The sequence below is a fragment of the Trachurus trachurus genome, assembly GCF_905171665.1.
Source record: "Trachurus trachurus genome assembly, chromosome: 6".
In the NCBI taxonomy this organism is placed as follows: Eukaryota; Metazoa; Chordata; class Actinopteri; order Carangiformes; family Carangidae; genus Trachurus; species Trachurus trachurus.
In genome coordinates this window covers 26132414-26153473 of record NC_139897.1, presented here as the reverse complement: position 1 = coordinate 26153473, position 21060 = coordinate 26132414, and the positions used below count along the sequence as shown (strand labels likewise).

The 21060-nt window shown below is 41.3% G+C and overlaps 2 protein-coding genes across 2 annotated transcripts in view; both read left to right on the top strand.

Moving 5' to 3' along the window:
• Positions 1-13482, top strand: part of mical2b (microtubule associated monooxygenase, calponin and LIM domain containing 2b) — a 77306-nt gene extending 63824 nt beyond the window's left edge. The window contains exons 28-39 of the mRNA XM_083974365.1: positions 916-1077; positions 2076-2126; positions 2875-2978; positions 3078-3326; positions 4136-4344; positions 5935-6308; positions 7518-7591; positions 7711-7800; positions 10322-10415; positions 11023-11128; positions 11814-11887; positions 12713-13482. Coding sequence (XP_083830491.1) covers positions 916-1077; positions 2076-2126; positions 2875-2978; positions 3078-3326; positions 4136-4344; positions 5935-6308; positions 7518-7591; positions 7711-7800; positions 10322-10415; positions 11023-11128; positions 11814-11887; positions 12713-12942 — 1817 coding nt within the window. The 3' untranslated portion in view covers positions 12943-13482. The remainder of the gene's footprint in view (positions 1-915; positions 1078-2075; positions 2127-2874; positions 2979-3077; positions 3327-4135; positions 4345-5934; positions 6309-7517; positions 7592-7710; positions 7801-10321; positions 10416-11022; positions 11129-11813; positions 11888-12712) is intronic.
• A 2463-nt stretch (positions 13483-15945) lies between these two features.
• The window catches only part of parvaa (parvin, alpha a), a 23965-nt gene continuing 18850 nt past the window's right edge, over positions 15946-21060 (top strand). The window contains exon 1 of the mRNA XM_083974310.1: positions 15946-16228. Coding sequence (XP_083830436.1) covers positions 16093-16228 — 136 coding nt within the window. The 5' untranslated portion in view covers positions 15946-16092. The remainder of the gene's footprint in view (positions 16229-21060) is intronic.

Genomic DNA, 21060 nt, shown 5'->3' with positions numbered 1-21060 from the left:
TCTTCTCTGTCCTTTCCTCTGGGGTTGGTAAATACACTGTATGTTTTTATATATATGTGTGCACTTTTTATGTTCACTATTATAGTTAAAGCTTCACATTAACACACTGCACTTAAAGGTTGTACCACGATATGTTGTCATTTATAATTTGCTGTGACCGAGTGGATTCACCTTCTGTACATTATTCTGTGAGTACTGTGCTGTGTGTTTTTATGTCAGTGCTTGTTGTGTTGCCAATAGAAATTAATTTGTTAATGTGGAAACTTAAGTTTAAATCTTGAAATCTTTGATTTTCGTTATTTTCCAACAAGTTCTGTAATGTGTTTATTTGTTTGGTTAATTTCTTAAACACTGCCTGTTTTATTTTTCAGAGTACGTCAGTAACAGTAGCTGCTAACTTGGTTTTCTGAAGTAATCCAGTGAGATAGTGTGCATGGAATTACAGTAGCTACGTGCTCGTATGTGTTTTTGCACTGCAAAAACTCAAAATCTTACCAAGAATATTTGTCTTATTTCTAGTCAAAACAATCTCATTATACTCATCACATTAAAAAGTAGCTTGTTTTAGACACTTTTTACTTCTTTCAAGCATATTTTCACTTGAAATAATCTGATAGTGGGGCAAGTTTTTCTTTCTTATTACAAGCATGAAAACTTGCTTTCGCTGGCATACTTATTTCAAGTGAAAATTTGTTTGAAACAAAGAAATTGATCTAAAACAAGTCAATTTTTAGGTGATGAGTCTTATTTTAAGTGGAAAGAGATTAGTTTTGACTAGAAATTAGACATTTTGACAAGAAATAAGACAAATATTCTTGGAAAGATTTTGAGTTTTTGCAGTGTGTTTTTTTTTTTAAACTGTAAATTATAAAGTAAATGTAAAACTTAATTGCCGCCCGCTGTTTTAATTTCCAGGTGTGGCACCCAGTTTGCCTCCAGAGCAGCTGGATAAAGGTCAGAAAAGAGCTGCAGAGGATGCAGAGATGGCTGTGGACGCTCTGGACGCTTCCTGTATCGTCAAACCCACAGCACAGGACGCCACCGGGGCCAAGGGCCAAAGCCACGGCAGCACCAAAGGTCAGTGTGGCTCCGAACCTCTGTGCTCCGACACTGCGTGTGTGGTCTATATGCCATATATCCTCCATAATAAACTGTTAAACCTCCAGAAAAAGCTGTTCTCAGTGTTTCTCACGATGATACTAATGGGTTTCCAGCGTCTGTTATTCCTTGAACACACGATATTCCCAGTGGGAGAATCTCAAACTGGCTGAACTTTCACTGGTGACCCGGTTTCTGTGTGTTTGTGTCGGTGTGGCCGACGTAAAAGCTCAGCGTTTTGTTTTAGCAGAGTTTTCCTGAACTACTCAGTCTGGAAACATCGTATTGATTATATTAGAAAATGAAAAATATCTAAATCAGTATCATCTCTCTGTAAAGCCACGTGTGCATTCAGTTATAATTGATTTACTCTTGACTTGAGTGACTCATCATTTGACCTTAAAAACAAGTTTAAATTCATTAGTTTCACCGTTTACTCAGATCACACAAGTTTATTGTTTCTAAATTCTCGAGGTATGAACTTCAATGATTTAATTTATTATAAAAATAATGTAAATAAATCAAACTAACTCAGAGGTAATGGACAAAAGTTTGTTTTAAATACGGGAGATAATTGATAATAGATAAAAATAGCTAGATCTAGTATACTGTATCTATCAAGTCAGTGTAAATGCATCACTGTTTCTTTTTTCCACTTTCATCCAGATTTGAAATATCTCTGTGAACATACAACTTTTCTTCTTGCATCATTATAATCATCATGTCAAATGTTTTCTCCTCTACTTTATTTAATTAGCAGAAACCTGTAAATCTAAATTGTCAAATGTACTTTGTGTTTAGTGCTAATTAGCAGGTGATCCTAACAAGCTCACCTGGCTAAAATGATGAACACAGTCGACATCAAACCTGTTAAAACATGCTATTGTTGTGATATCATTTCGTCTATGTGCTTTCATCGTGCGACAAAAAAAAAAATCATTTTCCTGTCTCTTATTTTTTCTCTCCTGTCTCTGCAGATCACGGTAACACCAAACACAACGCTCGATGGAAGAAGAAGATCAAAGCGAGTGAGTCCCTGACTTTAAACTGTGTCTTTATTAAGTTTGACTGAGAACTGAAGGCAACATGACTTATTATATAGTATATAGATGTTAAAAAGGCAAATTAATCTCATCAGCTATCAGTCTTTACAGCTTGAGCACTTGGTGTCGATAGATGTGTGTGCAGAATACACAGTTATAGTGTGTTCGTGTGTGTGTGTGCACATATTTAGGTGTAAACTGTGTTGTAATGCTGCATATAAAACAACAGAGGTCAGTATTGTTCTCCTTTGTGGTCTATTATAAAACATCAACTTGTGCAGGCAACAACAGTCTGTGATTCAGTGTTTTATATCTATAATATAATATGTATAAGAGGACATAGATAATGAGATGATATACAATAAAACAAAATAAAATAGTGCATGAACAACTGAGGAAATTAAAGGTAAGGTAAATAACCAATAATGCAATATAGTATAATGCCAAAAGGTACATGTGTAAAAAGAACAGATATGACGACATAAGTGATATAAACTGACTTATTCAGAGGAGGACGAGTCAACGGCCTCTTTATCTCAGGTTTTATGTTTCCTCTTCATCAAAAACGTCATGTTTCAGTCGTATAAATTCTGCTCCGTCAGACTCACAGGTTTCTGAAAACATCTAATGCAACAGGTTCCCTCCTCCTGCAGCTCAGCACTAGATCTTTCTGTTTTGTATCAACTCTGCAAATGTTTAAAAAAATTCATGTTTCTGTGTCACCATGTTGCAGCGTTCCCTCTGATGTTCATCAAACACTTCCAAAAAAACGGACCAGAGACCGTGCCCGAGGCCGACTCGGACTTCGAGGAGATCAGCGCTGCAGAGACACAAACTGTACATCCTCTGATATTTATCCAGATGTTATTTATATGTGTGTGTTTATGAATCATAATGTGACTTCATCAGGCGCTGATTCTGCTCTGATTGTCTCAGGTCTGTGACGGCACCGCCTCCTCCTCCTCCTCCTCCTCCTCCTCCAGGACGTCAGCGGCCGATCCCCAGAGTCGTTCAAAGAAAAGCGAGAAGAGTGAAAAACAAAAACACTCGTCTGCGGCGAAGACGGAAAACAACCCGTCGCCGCAAAAGACCCGATTAAAGATTCCTCCGTCCGAGAAGGAGAAGCTCCTGAACTGGGACGTGGAGGTGACACCAGAGGAAACCACGCAGCAACGCAACGACCAGGTGGAGACTCAATGATTAAAAAAATATATATATTATTAAAGGGATAGTTCAACATTTTGGGCAAATTGGCCCATTGCCATAATCCCTATAGTCATAGCAGTAGGTTCCTTACCTTTAATTGTCGGTGCAAGCTATTTTTAAAACGGCAGAGCAGAGCCGTGAGCTGCTCAGAGCTACGCTATGGAGGCTGATGGGATTTCTTGGTTTCCCTCATCAAACTCATCAAATACACAATCCAACAACTCCAAAACGCTCTGGTGGACAAGTTGTGACCTGCACATTCACCACGCTATGAGATAATAACAGAACGTTAAGATACAGAGTTGTTTTAGAGGTAAATACAGAGACTGCTGCTGAAAAACTGCCCCCAACGGGAACATGCATCAGCGGTTTTGCATGAATTTATCTCGAAAACAAGTTGTTGGATTGTGTATTTGATGAGTTTGATGAGGGAAACCAAGAAATCCCATGAGCCTCTGTAGCATAGCTCTGAGCAGCTCACGGCTCTGCTCCGCCGTTCTAAAAGTAGCTTGCACCGACAATTAAAGGTAACGAACCTGCTGCTATGACTATAGGGATTATGACAATGAGCCAATTTGCCCAAAATGTTGAACTATCCCTTTAAAGCAGCAGATTCTGTTGTTTTTCTAGAGCAGAATAAGAGTCTGTATCTTCTGTATCTGTATCTTCCCTCCCTCCCTCCTCACTGTAACACCGCGGTCCAGAGACTGTGATGTGACTGAGATAAGGTCGAGGATAATTCCACCTTATGTCGACTGCATTTTTCCCGTCCTCTGATGTTTTATCAGGTACAAGCAGAGACAGAAGCAGATAAGCCTCACACAGACTCGCGCCAGGACGGAGATGGTCCATCCCAGAGCCAGGGTCCGGCCTCCTCCTCCTCTTCCTCCTCCTCTTCCTCCTCCACCCCCTCGGCCTTCCAGCTCATAGCCAACGCCTTCAGGAGGAAGTTTAGCGTGACCAATCCCTCCAGCGGCTCCAACCCCGCAGTCACCATGTGGGTGCTAAATACTTTGTTTCATAGTTTTATTTTTAAAGCCTCCGAGCAACATTTTTCTGTGAATCCAATCCAATCCACTTCATTTATATAGCACATTTCCAAAATTATAAAAGTTTAAGTGCTGCACAGTGATTTACATACAGGACATAGAGCACAAAACAGTAAAAAAGAAAAGGAATAAATAGAAAATAAGAAAGAGCCATAAAAGAACAGACAGATTAAAAATACAATAAAATGAGAATAAAAGACAAACAAAAGCAGAGGTCACACAACTCTCATGCTGAGTTAAAAGCCAAAGAATAAAAGTAAGTTTTAAGACGTGAGGTAGGTAATGGTCGCTCATTCCACAGTTTAGTTTTAGGAGCCGCGACAGAAAATCCTCGATCGCCTCGTGTTTTTAGTCTACGACGAGGAAGAGCTGATCAGCTGACCTCAGGGATCGAAGAGGGAGTGTAGATATTTTTTCTGTGAGGACACTTTATTATTATTATTATTATTATTATTAGCAGCCTTTATTTAACCAGGTCGGTCCCGTTGAGATACAGTGACCTATTTTCCAAGGGAAGCCTGGCCAAGACAGCAGCATAGGAAAGTTGCAACAATTAAGACACAGAAGCTCACACAACAACACAGATAAAATACTGTACATGCAAGATAAAAGCAACAGGACTAAGAATCCGGATTTACATTAAAACAAGAACAAGTGCGATATGAAGCCGCTCCAATGTCTCTCACACGTGTTTTCAAAGCTGCAAGGTTGATGAGCTCCTTTAACTTCCAAGCAGCAGGTGCAGCGTACTTAAAGCAGTGCTTACCAAATTCAGAATGAACTTTGGGCACATTTAATAAGTAAAACTTGTTGGCACGTTAGCAGTAATTGCTTGGGGATTTAGAGATGTAATTACTGTACATAAATAGTGGGGGAGCAGACCCAAGTTTGCAGGGGCATTCATATATAAAAGGTCACCGTAATCAAGTACAGGGAGGAAAGTGGCAGAAACCAACTTTTTTACTGGTAGTAAAAGAAAAACAAGATCTGTGACGGAAAAAGAATCCCAGTTTCAGTCTTAATTTTTTTTTTTTTACCAGGTTTCCTGCTTTTCAGTAGAAACGGCCTCTTCTGCTGGATTTAAAGGGACAACGAGGAGTTTCTATTTGGTTATAAAAAAGTCTCACGTTAATGTGGATGAATCTACGTTACCCACACTTGTTAATGGGCCCATTTTCGATAAATATATCGTTTTGCCTCTATCGTTATTTTGTTATTATTAGTGGTGGCGGAAATGCTGGTCGAGCCGACCAACGTTTCTTTACTTTCGGTTTCGTGGCGAGTCATGAGAATAACGCCGCCGAATCGCCGTTTATGGTCGGAACTACGACGGTATCTGATCGTCTTCGAACCTCTGACTTTAATTCTTGATGAATGAAAACATGAGTCTGTCTTGCGCCGGTCAAAGAATTTCACGGTGCGCACGGAGGCTCATAAATGTAGTGTGAAAACGCTTTGATTTTCCAAAACTCCTCGTTGTCCCTTTAATTCAAGTTGAATCAACAAAATATAATGATTTGTCTTGTCGACTTCTCCAGGAGAAACAAACATGACAGCCTCAACAAACGGAGGCCCATGTCTGAGGGAGCGTTCGACTTCTCCGCCTTCCTCCGCTCCTCGGAGCTGTACACGGAGGAGGAGAGGAGGCGCGAGGTGAGGTTGGCGTCTGTGGGGTCGGACCCGTGGGGGGCCGGGCGGGACCTGCCCTCGCTGCTGCAGCAGGTGTCCTTCAAGGGCCGCAGAGGCTCCGGCGTGTTCGCCTCCGACGACATGGCGGGCTCGCTGCCCCGCAGGAGGGTCGACCTGTTCTCCTCGCTGAGGCTGAGGAAGAGGCAGGCGTCGGAGAGCGAGGGGAAGGAGCCGGAGGTGCAGAAGGAGGTCAGGACCATCCTCAGCAACCTGCGGAACAAAGGTCAGGACAGCGATTCTCCATTCCTCAGCCTCCTGGTCCTTTAAAGGGATAGTTTAACATTTTGGCAAATTGGCCCATTGCCTTAATCCCTATAGTTTTAGGAGTTGGTTTGTTACCTTTAATTGTCGGTGCAAGCTATTTTTAGAACGGCGGAGCAGAGCCGTGAGCTGCTCAGAGCTACGCTACGGAGGCTCATGGGATTTCTTGGATTTCCCTCATCAAACTCATCAAATACACAATCCAACAACTCCAAAACGCTCTGGTGGACAAGTTGTGACCTGCACATTCACCACGCTATGAGATACCGGTAATAACATTACGAGACAGAGTTGTTTTGGAGGTAAATTCATGCAAAAGCGCTGATGCTCGTTCCCGTTGGGCCGTTGGGAGCAGTTTTTCAGCAAGCAGTCTCTGAATTGTCCTCTAAAACAACTCTGTCTCATAACGTTCTGTTATTATCTCATAGCGTGGTGAATGTGCAGGTCACAACTTGTCCACCAGAGCGTTTTTGAGTTGTTGGATTGTGTATTTGATGAGTTTGATGAGGGAAACCAAACCAAAATGTTGAACTATCCCTTTAACACACTAACATGTCCCAAAATATATAAACAATATAAATGAATAATGCTTCACACAGTACAGTGTCCCATTGGACACACATGTGTTTCCTGAATTTGCAGCCTGTTTGTTCATTTGCATGTGTTTTCTTAAGTTGCAGATCTTAAGTTGAGCTCTCTGGGACACCATAGGGTGATTTGACTTGGAAATATATATTTTTTAGTCAAGTGGTGTCTGTTTACAGGCTGTTTTTAACCTATGAGCTGTGAGTTCAACCAAAAAGTGAAGTTTTGTTCTTTAATTGTTTGTTATATTCAAATAATTTCTGAGGTAAAACAAAAAGGAACATAAAAAGAGCAACAAGTAGTTTTTATTTATTTATTTCCATCAGCTTTAGTTTACATTCCCTTAATGCCTTAGACCAGGTACCAGTGGATTTAAGATTTTTTTTCTTAATCATCCTTCTTCTAAAGTGACATTTACATAGATATAGTTTCACAAAAGCAGAAAATAGCTTCTGTTATGAGCCTCCGGTTGTTGTGCACAGATGAAATGTTATCAGTTTAATACGTTGTGCATGAAACAGGTTGTTTTATTCTTTCATGTAAACATCAAAGTCTCACTTTATCATTTTCTCCTTTTCAAATCCAGCCTCCAGTCAACAGAATCTGAACGAACACTCATCCAGCGAAGACGAAAACGACAACCTGCCTTACACTCAGAAGGTTTGCACACATCATTTCACTGCACTGACAGACATAATATACTGTATACTGTATACTGTACTGTATGTGTATGTATGTGTGTTTACATTGTGTGAATCGTTGTGTACCTGCTCTTCCAGCCGTGTGCAGAGCGGCAGAGGAGGCGTCAGGAGAAGATCGTGGCGCAGCAGGCCAAGCGAGAGCAGCTGAAGAGGCTGCACAGAGCTCAGGTAGCTGCTGCTCTTTACTTCCCACAGTCACTCTGGTTTAATTAAATGCTGCTGTGGAGCCGTCTGTGGCCTCTCTGCTTTAGATGTGGTTTGTATAAAAGAAAAAAACTAAGTGGAAACACTGAATATCTGTCAGACTGAAGTGCTTTTTGCTCCCAGTGAATATGATACATTTAATATATTTAACATCTATATTAGATCCAGAGGATGAAGGTTTACTGAGAGTAGCCAGTTCATGACCTGCTTATTATGACTGATTCACTTTATTATTACCAATTTTCATGTCTGTCGATTATCTTAAAGCAGAAGTAAGCGATATATTTGTGTTAATATAAGTCTTAAATAGTTATATCTTCCGACAGCAATCACTTACATAGAGTGTTTGGACTGAAACACGGGTCTCTCAGTCCCTCTGCTCTGCTCTGAGCCGAGGAGAAAACATTTCTCGTATCCTACAGTTTTTATCCAATGAGGAGAGAGATAACGGCATGCAGGGCTGTGTGTGCAGCCAAGGGACGCCGTGAATGTGGTGACGTAGGGACGAAGACTGTTATGGTGCGTTCAAGGAAACTCGTAACTCGTGTTTTTCCGACCTGTGAAGTGGTACCAGTTCGATCTGGTACGAGTTCACGGGTCAGAAGTTACGAGTGGCCGTTATAGTGACTTTCACAGGTAAAACAGGTCGGAAAAACAGGAGTGGGTTGCCTGAAACGCTACAAAGTCGTAAGTTGTGACTTGAAGCTGTAATTTACGGTTTCAAAAGCCTGCCTGGAACGCAGCATTAGCCAAAACGACCGGATCGCTTACTTCTGCTTTAACAACTTGTCTAGAGTCTAAAATATAACTTTAGATTTTATTTTATTTACCCACATTAAAGGTAAAAAGCTTTCATGCTGGGAGAAAACTAGACTAGACTCAACTCTATCCATGCAGATTATACTGTAGCTGGTGTTGTATGTTACGAAGGTCAATGGAGGACTGGTTAAGGTTTTCACTGCACTGAAAAACTACATAAAAAAACGTACCAAAGGATGTGTTCTTATGAAATACTGTTTATTAAAAGTTAAATTATCAGGATCACCCACAATAACAAGGTCAACCTCCAGACAGAAACGTTGCTGCTCCACTAGAAAACCTTAAAGGAGAATTCCGGTCATTTTCTAAAGTAACGCTCTACAGCTCTAGGTCTCCAAGTGCGACCATAGGAAAAAATCAGAGAAAAATATAAATAAATATCATTACAAATGCTCTGCAACATCCACCAGTTCCTTACCACACAACACTGAGTGAGCATAACTCCGTTAATATGAGAGAGCAGTGTTAACGTGTGTTTTTATCACGTACCTCTGTTTATGCTAGCTTCCTGGGTAGACCTTACTAGTCGACTGTCGAGCTCGGGACTGTTTCCATATCAACAAAGACCTGCTGGATGGATGGGGAAAAAAGCATCAATATGAATGTAGCTCTTTTTTTCCCATCCAAAATCTTTTTTCCCCTCCTAAATCCATGTTTTCCTCGCATTTTTGTCTTTGTTGATATGGAAACAGTCCTGAGCTCGACAGTCGACTAGTAAGGTCTACCCAGGAAGCTAGCATAAACAGAGCTACGTGATAAAAACACAAATGTTAACACTGCTCTCTCATATTAACAGATACACTCGGTGTTGTGTGGTAAGGAACTGGTGGATGTTGCAAAGCATTTGTAGTGATATTTTGAGCATTATATATATATATAGAGGCCAAAGTCACGGTTAGAAGAACTGCCCCCATTACTTTGCTGTTTAACTGCAGTGTAGCGCAGCTAGCAGGAGGAGAGCTAGCTATATTTTTTTCTGATTTTTTCCTATGGTCGCACTCGGAGACCAAGAGCTGTAGAGCGTTACTTAGAAAATGACCGGAATTCTCCTTTAAAGCAGAAGTAAGCGATCCGGTCGTTTCGGCTAATGCTGCGTTCCAGGCAGGCTTTTGAAACCGTAAATTACAGCTTCAAGTCACAACTTCCGACTTTGTAGCGTTCCAGGCAACCCACTCGTGTTTTTCCGACCTGTTTTACCTGTGAAAGTCACTATAACGGCCACTCGTAACTTCTGACCCGTGAAATCGTACCAGATCGAACTGGTATGACTTCACAGGTCGGAAAAACACGAGTTACGAGTTTCCTTGAACGCACCATAACAGTCCTCGTCCCTACGTCACCACATTCACGGCGTCCCTTGGCTGCACACACAGCCCTGCATGCCGTTCTCTCTCCTCATTGGATAAAAACTGTAGGATACGAGAAAAGTTTTCTCCTCGGCTCAGAGCAGAGCAGAGGGACTGACAGACCCGTGTTTCAGACCAAACACTCTATGTAAGTGATTGCTGTCGGAAGATATAACTATTTAAGACTTATATTAACACAAATATATCACTTACTTCTGCTTTAAGTTTAAACCCGTTCTGTTGAATCCTATTAAATCCATAATCTTCAATCACACTTGTTGTAATAATGTCTTTTTCTTTCTTTTTTTTGCATTGCCCAGATGATCCAAAGGCACCTGGAGGAAGTTGGAGAGAAGCAGAGAGACCTGGAGGAGAGAGGGGTGTCTATAGAGAAAATCATAAGAGGAGAAACGGGTACTAAACACAATACGTGAACACACACACACACACACACCAACACTCAAAGATCTCTGAGCCTCAGTGAGACATCGCAACGCCGCTGCTAATGTCACATCTCTGCACTGTAACACCTCGGTTCAGTCTTACCAAACACCTCAAAGGAATTCCTCTGTGAAAGCCTCATTCTTCCTCTCCTTCTTTTAATTTCCGTGGTCGACACTTCTCGGACCTTTAGTAAAGAAATACGCTGCTTTTTTTTTTTGTTATCTCGATCTGGTTAAAAGCCTCAACGTACAGTTAATGGCCGTGCTCACAATAGACAGTCAGACTTCATTGTTGCTTCATCTTTGTACAGTTCAGGGCTTTGGTCGTGTTCCCGTGAAGAGCAAAGTCTTTTCAGGTCGATATAAAGAAGATAACCCAGCGTGTGTTTGAAGTTTAATTCCATTACGACTTCGTCTCTGGAAGTGTTTTTTTTTATACAATCTACATAAAAACTCTGAAATATCTTATTCTTTCTTCTCCGTCCTCCTCATCTCAACCTTGTTGCATTTATCCTCCTTGGCCTTCGCCTTCATCCACCTCTCCACCTTCCTCCTCCTCCTCCTCCTCCTCTTCGCAGAGTCGCCTGAGAGTGAAGACGACGAGGCCGAGCTCTACCAGACCTGGTTTCAACTTGTCCTGGAGAAGAACCGGTTGGCCCGCTACGAGTCCGAACTCATGATCTTGTAAGTAAGCATCTGATCTCAGGACAGTCGAGCATGTTAAAGGGATAGTTCAATAATTTGGCAAATTCTCCTATCGCCATAATCCCTATAGTCATACAGTAGGTTCATTACCTTTTAATCATCGGTGCATGTTGTTTTGAGATCCACGGGGCAGAGACGTGAGCTGCTCAGTGAACAAACTCATCAAATACACAATCCAACAACTCCAAAACGCTCTGGTGGACAAGTTGTGACCTGCACATTCACCACACTATGAGATAATAATGTATAATTATGTAACATTACGACACATGAAGCAAGTACTCAGAACTACTTGTGCTTTTGAAATCACTCCGCCCAGCAGCCGAGTCTGGGATGTAGTTCCGGCTGCATTTGCCTCGAAAACAACTCCGTCTCGTAACGTTACATCATTATTTCATAGCGAATTGTGTATTTGATGAGTTTGATGAGGGACAGGGGACCTGTACCGCTCCATTGTGTTCACTGAGCAGCTCACGTCTCTGCCCCGCAGATCTCAAAACAACATGCACCGATAATTAAAGGTAATGAACCTACTGCTATGACTGTTGGGATTATGGTAATAGGAGAATTTGCCAAAATGTTTAACCATCCCTTTAAAGCTGTTGCAGTTTATCGTCCTCCCCAGGAGAGGTTTACCCAGTTTTTCCTCCTCTCGCTCTCTTAGCGCCCAGGAGCTCGAGCTGGAGGACACACAGAGCCGACTTCAACAAGATCTACGATGCAAAATGGCGGTGGAGGGTAAGTAAGAAAGAAACAAACACACATAAAAACACACAAGTTGATAATCAAACCCAGCTCAACAATCAGTCTCCTCGCATACACAACATAGTTTTCAAGGTCAACCTGTTGTGTCCTATTTCTTGATAGGTCCCATTATTTCATGTTTCTGTTCTGTGTGCTCTGTAATCAGTGTGTTTGTATTATAAATGCCCAATGAGTATTTAGTGTCAAGTTTTTTAGGTCATGTTTATCACCCAGAGACTGGAGGGTTAGGGGCTGAGATGCACTGCAAAAACTCTAAATCTTTCCAAGAATATTTGTCTTATTTCTTGTCAAAATGTCTCAATTTTAATCAAAACTAATCTCTTTAACTTGTTTTTAGACAGTTTTCACTTATTTCAAACACATTTTCAATTGAAATAAGTAGAAAAATCTGCCAGTGAAAGCAGGTTTTTGTGCTTGTAATAAGAAAAACTTGCTCCACTGTCAGATTTTTGTACTTATTTCAAGTGAAAATATGCCTGAAAAAAGTAAAAAGTGTCTAAAAACAAGCTACTTTTTAATGTGATGAGTCTTATTTTTAGTATAATTAGATTTGTTTTGACTAGAAATTACATTTTAACTAGAAATAAGACAAATATCCTTGGTAAGATTTTGAGTTTTTGCAGTGTGTTGCCTTTTTTCAAACAATTCAAAATATGAGCAGTTTTATGCCTTTTATTTGTCTCCATTTTTAATGTTGATGCTCAATAAAACATATTTTAAAAAATATACATGGGGATGATAATGGGGGAAAAACAAACCAAACAAAAAACCATCTTCCTGCTTTACCCCCCCCTGCAGACACAAAGAAGAGCGCCTCCGAGCTCCAGGAGGAGCAGGAGATCCTGGCGGAGATCATGAGGACGGTGGAGAAACGGGACATGTTGGTGTCGATCCTGGAGGAGCAGCGGCTGAGGGAGAGGGCGGAGGACCGGGACCTGGAGAGCCTGGTGGTGTCCAAGGGCTACGAGTTTCACTGGGCCCAGGCGGACGACAGCTGGGAGCAGGAGAGGCTCGAGTGCGAGGGTTGAAGAGCAGGAAATGCAAAAGCAAAAGGGTGAAAAATGTTTGACCACAGTGGTTTGTGTGTGACAAAAAAAAAAAAAATCTAGACGAAGACAGAAGACAACAACAACAGCAGCAGGGAGACTTTGTCTTTTCACTTCTTTCACATTTGCAGAGCTAAGACTGGAAAATGGAGCCTGAGCTAATGACTTCCTTTGCAGCCACGAGGGTTAATAACATCTCTGTCATTAAGGTTATTTGACCTCTGTGCTCGGAAGTGTAATCTGTCACAGCCCAGGCCATCGCTGACCTGCTGAAACTGCCTGTACAATATGATTAACTACTTCTAATGATAATAATGATAATAATAATAATAATAATGTGACTGCCTTGTAAAATCCATGCACACTTCATAAACCAAACTGACTGCCTAATCAACATCTGCTCCACATGGTCGCTTGCCTTCGGAGCTGAGCTGCTGTAACAGATTTCTTTCCACCGTAACACTGTGTGTCGACTCACTGGATAACACACTTACCCTGAAGTTGTAGTGTTTGGCATCGTGTGAACCGTTTTTAATTTGTGTCATGAATCCAGATGTGCTGTATTTAGTTCGCTGTTGTAGCTGTTTGTGTGTAAGTGTGCGCTCTGTTGTGCATATTATTTTAATGTGTTTAATGTGTTGAAATACTGTTAAATAAAATTATATTGTATTCACACACCCAGACACTAATAACTAATTTGTGGTCAGCTGGTGGTAAGAGACCAGGTGAGTGAATGAAAGATCTGAGTGTATTTTATCCCACTCTGTGACGAACCGCTGTCAATTTAACTGTGACTGTTTTAAAGGACCTAAGTGTAAGCTACTGCTACATTAGCCGTTAGCATTGACAGCTGTTTATTTACCACGTTGTGACTTAAGAAGCCAATTTTCCATCGTTACCCAGCAGTGGAAATAAAAGTCAACTTCTATTACTTATTTTCTTGTTGTGAAGTTAGCATGCTAACCAGCTTGCCCAGTGAGACTGCCTTGTCATTTTCCGATACCGAGTCACTAGCGTTCGGGTTTCCCTTTAGAAGAGATTATAGTATAACCTCTTCCAAATGCAACAATGAAGCTCTTGCAAACACTTAAATAAGCAGCTACCAATGCAAATGTTGGCTTGGTAGCTACAGCTGGACTTACAAATAGCTCCTTTAACCTCTTCTATGAGTGAAAATTACTGGTTGATAACAGGATGTATAACATAACATGTTTACATGAGTTTTAACCTTGTAAGGAACTGAATTTCTAATTTAGGCTTTAAATGTTATGTTTGTTTGTGGTGTGAATAACAAACACTGGATTCAAAGTAAGTTATGTTGTCGTGATGTGTGTGGTGTTTCTGTTTTGTCTTGGTTTTATGCTGCTTCAAGCCTTTTGAATTAAAAAAAATGAATTAAATAAAAATTAAAAAATTCAATAACTGTTATAACATCTGCATCTTTTTCTACTGATTTAAATTCCACTACTGTAATAACTACTAGATTGCTGTTCCTTGGCATCATATATTTATTAAAATATATTTAAAATTCTTTAACTCTCATGTCTGGTCGTTTTAATTGAGTTGTATTGACATGAAACATGGTTTTATATCACAGACTTGCTTGTTTTGGTTTCCACTGCCTCACAGTTGCATGTATAAACAAGTTTTGCATGGACACCAAATACGGATTTACAGCGCACAAGACAGTCATGCAGCTTGTTCTGTCTCCGTCCTTCAACTCACTTTAACCATAGTAGTCACATTTTACATTACAGTTTACATTCTTCATCAATTCCTATTACTTCAGCAGCTGCCTCTTTGTGCAAATTGAAGCCAGCAGGCAGCACAGTTCAGGTTTGACTTAATGCTCGTCTGTGACACTGGTTTAGCCTGATTTTGCCAGCACTGAAGGCCCAGAGTCACACAGAGGCTAAAAGGAAAGGTCAAATGACTAAGGTTATCAGTTAAGAAAATGAAAAGCAATTGGGGGGGGAAAGGAAATTGAAATCAAATAGGAAATCCAGTCATTGATTCCCATTTTTAAAAGTACCTTTTCAAATTCCATCATTTATTAATTAATAATTGAATAACATCTAAGTATTAATTGGTGGATTAATAGATAATTTCTACGTTTATTCCCTTTTGATTTATAATTACAGAATACCCATCATCATACATCATGATTAGAAATTATATACACCTGTTGCACGTCTGCCTGTCCTCTGTTGCTCACCCTGAGGTTTCTCCAATTTTTCCCTGTTAAAAGGGTTTTCCATGGAGTTTTTCCTCAGTCGATGTGAGGGTCTAAGGGCAGAGGATGTTGTTATGATGCCATAAAAGCCCTTTGAGACAAACTGTTTGTAAAAACGGGCTATACAAATAAAATTGCCTTGCCTTGCCTGTTGTTTTTATAAGGTGTAGGTGTCCCATAGTATGGAGGACCAGGGATGTCACAGTAGTGTTTCCTTTATTTTATATCTTTTATATCTTAGTGTAGGCTAAGATGTACATTTAAAGTAATTAAGTATTTCCTTTATTTTATACAACAGGAAATACTCCATTACTTTTTATTGCGACATCCCTGGTCCTCCATGGGAGCCCTAATAATAACAAAAACCACAGGGCCTCAATAAAAGCAAAAAGTCAGTGCATGTTTCCATAATGTTGTGTTAGTAACTAAAGAACCACTGTAAATCAAGGCCTCTTGTGGTAACTGTGGTGCATCCTCTCTTTTTTTTCTACTTTTCGGGACCTAACCATCCTCTGGTGCTCCTCCCGGTCCGCAGCAGCGCCTCTCCCCCAAACCAACACATCCAAGCTCGGCGTTGTCCTCCTCCTCCTCCGGCCTGCTGCCTGCCTGGATCTCCGCGGCCGGCCGGGCCCTCCCACACAGAGCAGAGGAGAGGAGAGGAGGGGCCGGGCTGCTGGGCTGGCTCGCTCCGCTGCAGCCAAACTCGGTGGAGAAAATGCCTGGAATTCCGTTTCCGCTTTGGGGAGTGGACGGTGATTTTTTTTTTTTTTTTCTGGGGGTAACTTCACTTCCCAACTGACTTTCATTCTACCACGTCCACTCGGTCCAGTTTTTATTTGTAACGTTTACAGGTCTGGATTATAACTTAACGTTACGGTAATTATACCGTTTAAACGACGATGGCTTCCTCGCCTCAGAAGTCTCCGTCCTCTCCGAAGTCTCCGACGCCTAAATCCCCGTCTTCCCGAAAGAAGGACGACTCTTTCCTGGGAAAACTTGGTGGAACTTTGGCGAGGAGGAAAAAGGCTAAAGAAGGTAAGTTAGCTAGCTACAAAACAAGGTTAACGGCTAACCGTCTAAAAACCATTGTTGTTGTTTAATGTCGTGGTTTTTTTTCTTGTAAAGATACAGTTACGGAGTTATACGTTAACAATATTTTCCACCATTAACTTACAGACAACAGTGACCAGATGTGTAGTTAGTGTAACAAAAGTACCAACAAACTTCTTAAACTAACTTATTTTAGGCTAACGTTACTTATGTTCAGCCGTTAGTCGGTTTAAGATTTAAAAAAAATTTGAAATCAACCTCCATTAACGGCCAATAAACTACATTCTCTGTAACTTGTGGGTGCTTGTGTGAGTGTGAGTGTGTTTTCATGGCCGCGGGCTGTGTGTGTGTGTGTGTGTATCCATGTAAGGTATTGAATCCGCTACTACTGTAATATGTGAGGAATGAGGCACCAGTAAACACAGGCCTCCTCCTCCTCCTCCTCCTCCTCCTCACACAGACCCAGGCCTCCTTCTCTCCCTCTCTGCTTTACTCCAATATATTTATATTGATGTTGCTCATCTTTTGGGGGGGGGGGGGGGGGGGGGGGGGGGGGGGGGGAGTAGGGGCAAAGGATGCAGGGTTGACCCCCCCAGAGTGAGGTCAAAGGTCAGGGTCAGGTACAGGTTACCATCCCTGCCTGCAGCTGGAGACTGCATTTTGCCCCTAAAATGTGAGACAGTGCAGGTTTAGTGTTGTAGTACTCGAGACTACAACATTGAGACCACATTTTCAAGGTCTTGGTCTCGTCTCGAAATCGACTACATTTTTACTCAGTTTTGTCAAGACCACAGCTGCAGTGACATTTTTTTAACTGCAAATGTCTCTCTGTCACTTTGGTTTATGTAATCATGTAATTCAATAACTTTCAAGGGATACTTCAACCAAAATCGATAATTCACCAATTTCTACTCACTGCGTCATGCCAAGGAAGAGTTTGGAGAACAGTCATTAAAACGCTTTTGGAGTTCCAGGGTAGCCCTGCGTCACCAGGCTCTTCAGAGAGGCGAAGAGCCTGGTGTCTGTTCCCTGTGAATCTGGAAATCACCAAAGTCACCAAAGCATAAGTGTTCACCAACATAAAACTTATAAAATAGACATTAACTTAATACAATAGAAGCAAAATGTTAACATAATGGCTCTGGGACTTTCTTGTAAATTATATTCCTTAAATTAAAGAGTTTCACCACATTTTATTAGCTTGGTGCTTTTATTTTGACAGGCTGGCAACGGATTTTCATATAATGGCGGCGGATAGAGTTCACTTTTGAATCGTCCAAAACACACACTATGAAACATCCAGATACCTCCATACTGCTCGTCTGTACTGACCCAAGTGTCCCGAAGCCGCCACATGAAAAAGTTGTTCGGAAAAAAATAATGTGATCTCTGTTTTTAGCCTTGTTGTAGCAGTAGCTCCCAGTGGCTCTGTTGATGTTTGTGCGCATGCGCAAGATTTGCTGCGAGATGTTCGTTTGTCGTTGTAAACCATTGGATGTATGATGTAAACACGGAAGAACAGTAAATCTTGCGGGGGGGGGGGGGGGTAAATTTGCTTCTTTTTTTTTTTTAACAATGGTGAAACGTGGACAGGGCGACTCAAAGGATTTGTAGTCTGTCATTACAGGTGTCAGGCCGATGTATGTGAGGATCATGAATGAAAAGGAAATATTGTGAATAGTAATATATTGAATATTTGCTTTGAGAGTCGATTTATGTGTGCGTCCCCTTAAATTTTCCTTTTGCGTTCCTACAGCTTTAAGTTAGGGAGCAACTGTTCACTTCTCTTCACCTCCCCGTCCTTCGTTATGTTAACAAATCTGAGGTGAATACTTCAGCAGCTCTTTTTTTTTTTTTTTTTTAATGCCTCCAATTGTATTTATAGTCGTGCAGGGTCGCTTTGGAAATAATTAGACTTCAGTGTGTTTGACATTCACTGTTAAAGGCCAGGTTTTATCACAGAATGAGAAAGGTCTCTTGCAATTGGATGATTGCTTTAGTGTCATTCAGGACACTGTTGCACAGCTGAGCCCCCCATTTTATGTCGTCTTTGTCCACAGCATGCAATCGCATTACATCCTCCATACCACACCGGCTCGCACATACACATACACACACCACATGTACACACTGATCACTGCCTTGTGTGTATGTGTGTCTCTGCACTGTGTTATGCATGATTTGATGGAAAAACATTGGGACGGTCGCCCTTGTGTTGATCATTGATTAAATTTGAGTCCTTGTGACGTCCATGGCGGTCACTGTAGTAGTAATGGACGAAGGAGAGACGTGCACATCGTGTTTGAGCAGCAGCAGCAGTAACGAGCGAGGTGAAAGGAGAAGAAAAAGAGCGTAAAAAAGGATGAGAAAGGGGGAAAAGAGAGCAATAGGATGGAGATGAGAGGGGAGGAGAAGGTCAGGAGGTTTTACAGCATTAGCGAGGGCTGTGCGTTGGATGCAGATGGACGCACACTAGTAGAGCACATAAAACCGGAGAGGTAATACATATATAATCCTGTGTTGTCAGTGGGAAATAGAGCAAAATATTAGACTTTTATACAGGAATCAGGTTGGTTTTTATATCTGGAGGAGGATGAGCTGCAGGGGACAGAGCTGGTGCTGCCAGCCAGGAGAGGATGCTTGAATCTGGGGGACGGAGACTGACAGACATGGGCTGTGGAGCGCTCTGCCCTCCAGGTAGGAGACAGGAAATCTTATCGTACACGTGTCGCTGAAGGATGCATCCGTTTGACGTGGGTATTTTATTGTTACCCCTTTTTATTTAAGCAAGTGCATGGATGGGTATTCTCGTTTTATGACACCGTACCAGAGGGGAGGGAGGGCGATGGACGCATGTGATTCATGTGATTCATGTTCTGTCTTTATATGACAACAAATCAAACCTAAACATATACGGTACACACAGTCTCTACTGCTCAATCTACTCACCATACTTCCTCCTGCTGGGTTTTCACATATTTGGCTCATCAATAAATAGCACAAGTGATATTACAGTAGCAGGAGGTTGTGTTAATTGGTATGGTGGTGTTAGTGTAGAACAGATGTATTGCCATGCGGGTCTGTGAACTGACTGATAGTTGCTATAAAAGGTTTTTTTTTATTTTCACTCCCCATGAACATTAAACCTTTTGTTCAGCTTTGTCTCTCCTGTTTTTACTTTCATTTTTAAACACATGTTCATCGTCCTATTGATGATATTTACACATGGAATATGGAAACTCACATTGAACAGAAGTCGTGGGACTGATTAGCAGTTGAGCCCCAAACAAAGAAGTCTCTTCTATTCAGGAATAAAGTGAGTAAATGAATTACATAATGCTAGTTACTCAACAACAGTGTGAATCTAAAGTTTACAGAAGCCAATGTAAGCGAGTAGTCATCCCAGACCAAATAAGGCTGTAACACCAACCCTGAATGTGATGGAGTGGTGTGTTTTGTTGTCCATGAATGCATCGTTTCCTCTCTTATAAAGGGTCATAAGTCAGCTTTAACCCAGCCCTAATAAATGTGGCGGCCCACTGACATCTTTCTGAATCTCTTGGATAGAGTATCGATAGTGCTGCAATGTTACACAAACATCCATTCATACTTAAAAGGACAATTCCAGGCAAATTCAACCTGGGGCTCTAGTTTCCTAATATTTTAGGTCCAAAAGAATAAATCTGAAGATTTTTTTTTTTTTTAATGTCTATTGTTCTGCAGTAGTTCTGTCTGTCCCCGCATCGCCACAGTAGCGTGTAATGGCAGTGGATCTTAGGCTGTTTACATCCCACAAAACCGCTCCACAGACAACGTCAGATGGCTTCAAACACAGCTGTAATAGAAAGTCTCACGAAGTCTCATGTGAGAGTCAACTGGACGGTTCGGTATGTTTACAGGTAGAATAAACAATATCCAGATTTACTCTTACTGCTACGAAGACATTGTGCTGCGATCAGCAACACCTGGCTCTGATTGCACATTGTTTTATTTTGGTAAGTTTCTGTTGGAGCAGGATTTAAAGCAGAAGTGAGTGGTCCGGTCGTTTTCGCTAATGCTGCGTTCCAGGCAGGCTTTTGAAATCGTAAATTACAGCTTCAAGTCACAACTTACGACTTTGTAGCGTTCCAGGCAACCCACTCGTGTTTTTCCGACCTGTTTTACCGGTGAAAGTCACTATAACGGCCACTCGTAACTTCCGACCGGTGAACTGGTACCAGATCGAACTGGTATGACTTCACAGTCGGAAAAATACGAGTTTCCTTGAACGCACCATAACAGTCCTCGTCCCTACGTCGCCACATTCACGGCGTCCCTTGGCTGCACACACAGCCCTGCATGCCGTTCTCTCTCCTCATTGGATAAAAACTGTAGGATACGATAAATGTTTTCTCCTTAGCTCAGAGCAGAGCAGAGGGACTGACAGACCCGTGTTTCGGTCCAAACACTCTATGTAAGTGATTGCTGTCGGAAGATATAACTATTTAAGACTTATATTAACACAAATATATCACTTACTTCTGCTTTAAGCTGCAGAAAGAAAGAAATATCTCTTAGTTATAAGTCATATATTGGTGAATAACAATGTCTCCTGCGTTATAACTGTATGCTCTGTTTTTATTGATGTTTCCTGATAAAACACAAGAACCTAGTACATAATGATTTAATTCAGTTTTATACCGTATGTCGTTGTGCAGTTCAATAACTGAGTGTGTTTTTAGAGTCAGGAGTTGTCATGTCGTGTAGTGACTAATTTCGTATCCATTGTATCCTGGAGACTTGAGCGCCGGGGTGGGCGTGTGTGTGTGTGTGTGGGA